Source organism: Siphateles boraxobius, unplaced genomic scaffold, assembly GCF_051911475.1.
Source record: "Siphateles boraxobius isolate OS27281-9 unplaced genomic scaffold, OSU_SipBor_1 20, whole genome shotgun sequence".
NCBI lineage: Eukaryota > Metazoa > Chordata > Actinopteri > Cypriniformes > Leuciscidae > Siphateles > Siphateles boraxobius.
The window spans coordinates 10992521-11001222 of NW_027508811.1; the positions used below are offsets into that span (position 1 = coordinate 10992521).

At 37.0% G+C, this 8702-nt stretch overlaps 1 protein-coding gene across 4 annotated transcripts in view; it reads left to right on the plus strand.

Annotated features, from left to right (window-relative positions):
- Nucleotides 1–8410, plus strand: part of rtn1a (reticulon 1a) — a 33580-nt gene extending 25170 nt beyond the window's left edge. For 3 of the 4 annotated variants that reach the window (XM_077236712.1, XM_077236711.1, XM_077236714.1), the window contains 6 exons: nt 4211–4418; nt 4507–4645; nt 6164–6233; nt 6784–6830; nt 7356–7414; nt 7529–8410. In XM_077236712.1, coding sequence (XP_077092827.1) covers nt 4211–4418; nt 4507–4645; nt 6164–6233; nt 6784–6830; nt 7356–7414; nt 7529–7568 — 563 coding nt within the window. In that variant the 3' untranslated portion in view covers nt 7569–8410. Of the gene's footprint in view, nt 1–796; nt 934–4210; nt 4419–4506; nt 4646–6163; nt 6234–6783; nt 6831–7355; nt 7415–7528 lie in introns of those variants that run through there. The other variant, XM_077236713.1, reaches the window with a different exon arrangement.
- Nucleotides 8411–8702: the final 292 nt, after the last annotated feature.

Genomic DNA, 8702 nt, shown 5'->3' on the forward strand with positions numbered 1-8702 from the left:
CTGCTCCTCCGTTTCTGCTGCTTTCAGTTATGTGACGCTTGCTCTGAACGAAAACGTTTTGCGGAAACGCGTTGGCTTAGTACTTTTTGACCCTCTCTGCTATAGTTTTACAAGATGGCGGAACGGCATGGAAGCCTCCGTGGACCTACCCGTCACATGTTTATAAAGATAATAAATTCTTCGTTTACGAGGATAAGTCAGATAATTGGCAGAGATATTTGTACACCATTTAGGACCTATTTATGAATACAAATATTGATTATAGATTATAAAATACCTAAAAAACTACACATTGTCCCTTTAAGTTATTGAAATCAGTTCCCCTATGGAGAAAATAAATGAGATTTTTACTTCCAGAACTCCACAGTAGCACTCAGGCTTTTGCATGTGGCAATGACTTTTCATTTAGGAAGTGAATAGTTGGATACAATGTCGGCCTGGGTGCCAAGCTCTCTGATGCTATAATTACACTCCGACATTTAAACACAAGCACACATGCACACAATTAGCCCCCCCCCCCCCCCCCCCCCCACCACCTTCGTATTTTAAGCTGGCCCCCTAAGCAATGTGTGTAAGCGAAACTGGAACACGGTATCTATAGCAACTGCAGCTGCCCTCTTTCTTTCTTTTCACACACACATACTCGATGAAACAAGATGGATTAATTGGGTTCTATGATGGGTCACACATAATTCTGTTTTCGATTGTGTTTTTGTTCAATCTGAGCTATTTGTCACCCGGTATGGTGTGTGTGTGTGCGTGTGTGTGTCTGTCTGTCTGTCTGTATGTCTGTCTGTCCATTATTAGCCAATGGTAGTATGAGCAGCCCCCCTCCCTCTCATTCCCTGCCTTTCTCTCTCTCCTTTTGTGTGCGTTCCCACTCAGTGTCTCTCTCTCTCTTTTTCTTGCTGTCTGCAGTCATGGGTGGTTCAGGTCAGTATCTCTCTCTGTCTTCTGTTAGTTTTGGTGTTTTGACATCAAAAACCAGGGGCCTCTGTGATAGTGTTGATTTATTAGTCTAAAGTGATGGAGTTAACTATAGATGTCACTGGTTTTGATGATTAAGTGAATTCTGTGGTGCTGTAGTGTTCATATTATTTTAGCCTACATTAGTTAGTCAATGATTAAAGGTGTGTGTGAAGAGAAAGAGTGTGAGTGTTGCTGTTTTTATTCTTGTTCTATTTAAAGAGGTGGTTGACAGAAGGATTTCTCAGAGTAGGAAAGTGTATCATTATCAAGGGTTGTATTTTAAGTTGTTTGCTGTTTAACATTATTATTGATGAGAAATAATCAGAATTAAAAAATAATTGATAGTGTAACCAACTCGGTCAAATCTGAAGCCTGCACTTCATCTTGGAGAAAATCATTTGGAAAAATCTCGAGATAAAAATGGCTGATATTTCTGCCCTCCTCTAAGCTCTGCCCGGCTAAATTTAGCCCAGTGGGACCAATGGGAGAATCACGCAGGGGACTATAGATGTCGTGCACACGCTAGAGTGTGACAGACCAGCTTCAGTGAGTGTGTGAAACAGTTTCTTCCAAAGCTGCAACCAAAGGTGTAAAAATACAGGTGTAAAAAAAAAAAAGAAAAAACATCAGCTACAGAGAGCTCTTGGTTGCTGCAGAGACTGAAGAGATGATTCAGAGATCTCAATCTGCTGGTTCGCATGGCAACAAGTTAACAATTCTACTTGCTTCAGCTTTGTGATATTTTGGCATAAAAATGGAAAGATTAATGTTTTTCCTCCAGTAGCCAGAGAAGAAAGACAGGGTCTTCTTAGATACCTGCTTGAAACCGGTCCATTATCTTGCAAGCTTGCATTAAACCTGCTTGGTTATGAAGTATCATAATAATTTAAAAGAACTTGCAGACAAGTATGCAAAGAAGTGTACTTTTTTTTTCATAGCTTTTATTATATACAATACTATTCAAAAGTTTGGGGTCAGTAAGATTTAAGAAATTAATACTTTTATTTGGCTAGGATGCATTAAATTGATTAAAACTGACAGTAAAGACATTTATGTTACAAAAGATTTCTATTTCAAATAAATACTTAAACTTTCTATTCATTAAAGAATCCTAAAATAATTTATCACTGTTTCCATAAGACTCTTGAGCAGCTAATCAGCATATTAGAATCATTTCTGAAGGATCACGTGACTGAAGACAGGAGTAATGATGCTGAAAATTCAGCTTCCCATAACAGGAATAAATTAAATTTTATTAGAATAGAAAACAGATATTTTCAATTTTAATAATATTTCACAATATTAGTTTATGATCAAATAAATGCAGCTTTGATGAGCATAAGACACACTGAAAATTCTTACCTAAAACTTTATAACGGTAGTGTGTGTGTACTTAAGCATAGCTAGAATGTGATATTGAACAATCAGCATACAGGACTTTAACCAACCCCACATCCAAATATGACTACTTCCCAGCTAAATATTATATGAAAAGCAGTATGTCAAATTAGTAGTACAGGACATTAGTTGTCATCAAATGTAAGATAGCAAATATAAGCTCCAAAATATTTGGAGTTTCCGTGGAACTGTGTGTTTTCTGACCCATAATGAATATTATATTTGGTCAACGAGTGTGCTTGGTTTTAATCTGTTCAGACATGCAGTGAACAGAACGATGAGACTGATTTGTAGGTTTGCATGTGGTGGATTGTGTGATGTCTGGGCTGGTAACCAAAAGATTTGAACCTTGCTATTGGTGGTCCTTGAGCAAGACACTTCACATTAGGTTGCTTCAAGGGGGATTACTCTTGTAACTTAAGATGGATTAGTCTATAGTGATGTTGCAAACATAAATTCAACTCCCTTAATAGAGTGACAGTTATTTCACCATAGATGAGGTTTTGCCTTTTATCTGTGTCATTTTGCATGGTTATACTTTACCATATGCAAACTAAAGCTGATGCCCTTAAAGTGTACAACCTTCATGCTCCTCTTTATTTCACTGTTATACCTCTTAAATTATAGTTAATACAGTGAAGGATATAGCTCAATATTACAGCACTTCTGATAACATGACTATTTGCACTGCATATGTCTTAGCTAACATAAATAATTAACCCAGTAGAGTGTGTGTGCACACAGATGGTTAGGGTTAGATACGTTGACAACAGGTGCTGTGAGAGGTAGACAGGTGTAACTGATAGCCTCAAGGTTACACATTTGCAAAATATGCAGAATTTCTACTGTACCGTAATACTATCTCTATTTAAAATTATTTTTATATGGAAAATGTAAAAAAAAAAAAAAAATCATGGAAATGTATTGATCAGAAAGTGTATCTAGAATAGGACTCATTCACTCATAATTGCGTAGATTATTCCTATTTATATGCAAAGGAGAACGTCTCACAAAACATTTCCGCCTAATTCACAACACATTAATACACCCATGAGTTTGTTATCATCCTACTGCTAATAAATTTATAGTGTTCTGAATGAGCAACCGTGTGCCTGAGGTTAGTATTTGCATAAAACACAGCCAAAGCCATAGAAGGGCTTTTCTGCACAACCTTTTGTCACTGAGCGTCTCTAAAAACATGCTTTTATCAGAGAGTATGTGCAGAGAGACCCTCGAGCAATGCCTATTGTGCCATCCTCAAAACCAGTTCAAACACAGTAAACACCGTTTACAGACTCAGATTAGCTAGCTGTATTTGAGTTTTCATGCAGAGGAACCTTGGAGCTCGAGCTATAATGCACCTTTTACTGTATACGATGAAATATATTTAAAAAGAAAATATATAAAATTGTATCTCTTAACACATTTCTAAAGCCACTCAAGAGTATATAGTTTTTGCACACGTGCGGTTTGTGTAATTGATGAATAATGATTTGTTTGTGAAAACGTTCGCATGCAGATTTCACACAAATGTTAATTTCATTTAGTTGTAATGAGTTAATTGCCAATGCTGTTGACACTAATACATAGTGATAAGCATAACACAAATACTAAACTACTGCTAATTTGAGAGATGTCCACATAACCATGTTTTACAGAGCATCATTTCTGCACTTGAATATAACAAGTGTGGAGAATCTTGCATCCTGTGAATGTGTAGCCTTGATGATGACCAATCAGGCGCATGCTGTAATATTTGTGCACACAAGTACATAAGAACTGACCAGTGGATTGTACTCTTGTTTTAATTGTTTTTATCACTCTTCTCCCTCTGTCTCTTCAGTGGTAGATCTGTTACATTGGCGGGATCTGAAGCAGTCTGGACTGGTGTTCGGCAGCGTGTTGCTGCTGCTGTTCTCTTTAACCCAGTTCAGTGTGGTGAGCGTTATAGCGTATCTGGCTCTGGCTGTCCTCTCCGCTACCGTCAGCTTCCGAATCTACAAATCAGTCCTGCAGGCAGTGCAAAAAACCGACGAAGGCCACCCCTTCAAGTTAGTCCAAATCTCAGTTTGTCGTCTTCATTTGTGCGGATAAGCAATGAACATGTTCATCCATTCTCATGGCTTCTCTCTTTTTCAGGGCCTATCTGGAGGTGGAGATCGCTCTCTCTGCAGATCAGATCAGTAAGTATGTGGATAAGACTCAGCTGTACATCAACACCACCATAAAGGAGCTTCGCAGGCTGTTTTTGGTTCAGGATCTGGTCGACTCCATTAAGGTGAAAACAACTATTAACATTTCATTTACGAATATTTCATTACCATATTTTCAGTGATACTATTGCAATTTCAATTTGAAAGCCAAACTCGAAATAATCTTTAGTATTAAAGGACTAGTTCACTTAAAATTGAAAATTCTGTCATCATTTACTCTCCCTGAAGGATTTTCAAACCTGTTAGAATTTCTTTCTTCTGCTGAACACAAAAAGAACATATTTTGAAGAATGTCGGAAACCAAACAGTTTTTTTCCCTGCTATGGAAGTCAGTGGGGTACATCAACTGATGGGTACCGACATTTTTCAAACTATCCTGCTGTGTTCAACAGAAGAAAATCTTACAGGTTTGAAACCACTTGAGGGTGAATAAATGATGACAGAATTTCCATTTTTAAAGGCACACTCACTAATTTTGCTTCACAGCAATCTTTATACTGACACCTATTTGCATGGATGTAGTATTACACAAAAGGTTTCAGTTACAGATGCCTTGGTAGAAATAACCTATGTGCAGGCATATTTGTTAAAGGGGTCATATGATGGTTCTAAAAAGAACGTTATTTTGTGTAATTGGTTAAATGCAAGGTCTTTACGTGGTTTTAGGTTCAAAAAATGTCTATTTTAAGTCGCTCCTTTATGCCCCGCCTTTCTGAAACGCTTTTCAAATTCTTAAAATATGCAAATATACTTACAAGCTGTGTCTGTGAGTCTGAAGCGCCAGACTGTAGTTGCAAAGATGGAATTGTCCCACTTTTTAGAATCAGCCTTTGTGCACAGTCGGCCTTGTACTCCCCCAGGTTCTGGAAACAGTCCTCTGAAAAATGCGCAGCACACAGTTGAATATTTTGGTTGAAAACCACTGTTTTCTAATTGTGTCGTCTTTTGGAAGGCCAAACAAAGTAGTTTGGCTTCCGCAATGAAAAACACAGCGTCTCCACGACATGGCGGCGCCGGCGGCAACAATAACACAGCGAGAATAAAAGTTACGCCTTCTTTCTTTGCGTATACATTTGGGCGGTGTTATGAAACTCTGCTCCCACACACTGACGTAGATTTGTGGGGGGGTGTTTGAACAAAGCGTTTTAGGAAGGCGTGACTAAGCCTTAACTTTTACAAAGAATATCACTTTGCGTTTAAGACTTTGAGCTTTGTAACTCTGCAGATCTTATACATGCACAAACAGCACATAACACACTAAAGAAAAAGGAAAACAAGAAATAGCATCATATGACCCAAAAGCACCAAAAGTGGCCAATAATTTTTCGAGGTTGATTTCAAAGGTCATGTGATCTCAAAGATGAGTGACACCCTCCAAATTTAGAATGAAAGAGCCGTTTTAGGCCACTGATATGACTGCAGTTTTCATCTCATGTTTAGTTGGTGTGTAACATTTTAAAGATATTTAAGTACTATTCATTTTGTTAGACAGTGGAAAAAGTTAGTGAGTGTTAAAAGAATCAGTAAAAGCATTCAATGTAAACAGCTGTACCTTTGAGTTGACACCATGTGTCTGTGTTTAGTTTGCAGTGTTGATGTGGTTGTTGACGTATGTTGGAGCTCTATTTAATGGCCTGACCCTGTTGATTCTGGGTAAGAATACAACACAAACATACAAATGTTTAGTCAGTATGATTTTTTTTTTACTGCTTTTGAAAGTCTCTTATGCTCACTACTGCTTTTATTTGATAAAATATACAGTAAAGTCTTCAGTGTCACATGATCCTTCAGAAATCATTCTAATATGCTCACGCGCTGCTCAAGAAATATTTTTTTATTATTATCGATGTTGAAAACAGAATATTATGAATAAGTTCAAAAGAACGGCATTTATTTAAAATAGAAATCTTTTTATATAAAGATAGATATTCGTAAATCAGTACTGATTCGTGAATGTTGTTGATGTTCTAAGAACTGTTCATCAGTTTCTATTGTGTTGAGTGTTTGCTGTCTGATTTCCAACCATATCTTAAGTACACACTCAAAATTCCATGTCAGGAAGGTTGGTGATGCCACAAACACACACTGCTGTAGGTCAGGGTGTTATAACCTTAAATGACGATGCAGCATTCTGGGAGAGCAGCTCTGTTGTCCATCTCTCTGTTGTCCTGACTGTATTTCTCGTTTATCTTTCTCTCTTCAGCTGTGGTTTCCATGTTTAGCGTGCCAGTGGTTTATGAGAAGTACCAGGTAATGTTCCCCCCAGCAAACTTTTTTCTTTCTTTCTAAGGTCCATGTTGTAGCACAATATCAAAATGCCTGATGTTGTTTGCTATACCAGTAAAATTTCATGATGCTCAATGCCAATTTTGAGCAATAACTAATAACTGATGCTATTGAACATTTAAAAAAGTTACATTGAATTAAAACTGGTTTATTTTTAAATTATTCTTATAAATCTATATTAAGTAAACATTATTTTATTTTTTATACTTCTTTGTAAATTAATCAGGTGCAGTCAGTAAAAAAGCATTTCTATTGGATTTTTTTTGTACTGAGCAATATTAATGAACTAAACATACTTGGGTTAGGGTTTGTATTAGGGTTAGTTATATGTAATTATACAGTCACTACATGTAACGTGTAACAAGGACATTGTAAAATAAAGTGTTACCTTCTGTTTTTATTTTCGTATGGACTTTGTACCAAAATACCAATGCATTTGACTTCCATATTGTCTATGATGAATCCTCATTCTCTTTCTCTCCCTTTCAGACACAGATTGATCAGTACTTGGGGCTGGTGCGCACTCAGGTTAACTCAATAATGGGAAAGTGAGTTCTGTATTACTATTAATGAACCTTAAACCGTGTTGGGCCTATATAAATTTGATAAACATTTCAGTTATTAGTTAAAATTACCAGTCTAATTTTTTGTTTGCTTTTCAGGATTAGAGAAAAGGTTCCTGGGGCCAAAAAGAAGGAATAAACATTTTGCTTCTGTACAAGTAAACACTATAGCCAGTAAAAACTACAACTTTTGCCAGCACTGAAGGACCCCAACTACACAGGAGGCCAATATATCACCTCAGAAAATAATGATAAAAAGCATCAACAAAAGATCGTCATGTTGTGTAATGGCACCAATAACACCCCCCCCCCCCCCCCCCCCCCCCCCCCCCCAGTTGCCAGTCACAGGTGAAGCCCTGCATAAATAACTAACACTGATTCACATTAATGACACCTTGTGGGCGATCGTAAAGCTATAGATATACCAGAGGGACACACACGCAGTGCTTCTCTCTTTCATTGCTTCTGATTTAAGTGCATGAAGTCCAGTCTTGAGTAAATATTTGCTATCTCTGCAGTGCTCTTCCTTTCTCTGCTTTATTTTGCAGTGCATATTTCCTGCTGTAAAACGTGACACGAAAATGAAAATCATGCCTGTCATATAATCTCCTGCTGCCATGTCGATTAATCGCTTAATTCACCGTCACTGCTAGAGTGGCTCTGTGTACAGACATACTTATTAATATCAAGTTGAATTGTGGATTTTTTTTGTTGTTCTTTTCTGTGTATTCAAGCACAATGTTAATTTGAGGATGTTATTACTAAATGTGTAACTGTAATTTTTGCAGAACTGTAGGGATACGTGTAGGTGTTTAAAGACAAGCTTTGTGGTCCTTCTCTAGGGCAAATGATGGTCAGACTGCAGAGCTAAACTCTGTCCAACTTTGTACGATGTTCAGTGTTCAGTTATTTTAAGGTCTTTAACTATTTGCACTCTGTATTTAATTGACGAATGAGTAAAATAAATGTTCCTTAATGTAAGAGGGTTGGTGTCTTGTCATTTATAGGACATTTTGAGAAAGTCATGATGGGGCAGAAAAGTGGTATATGGTTGGCGTATTATATGTTGTGCAATAAAAACATTTAATGCACACCAAATTAAAAGGAAATCCCCAATTTTTTTTTCATTTGGCATTAATTCGCTTAGCTAAACGTTTTGGTTTTCTTTTTTCAAAGGGAATTAAAACTATAATTGAATATAGACTTGGGCTAATGTTAGTGTTATAATTTGTTGAGACTTCTCCTAGTATTGTGTATGGTTTTTTTTTTCTTC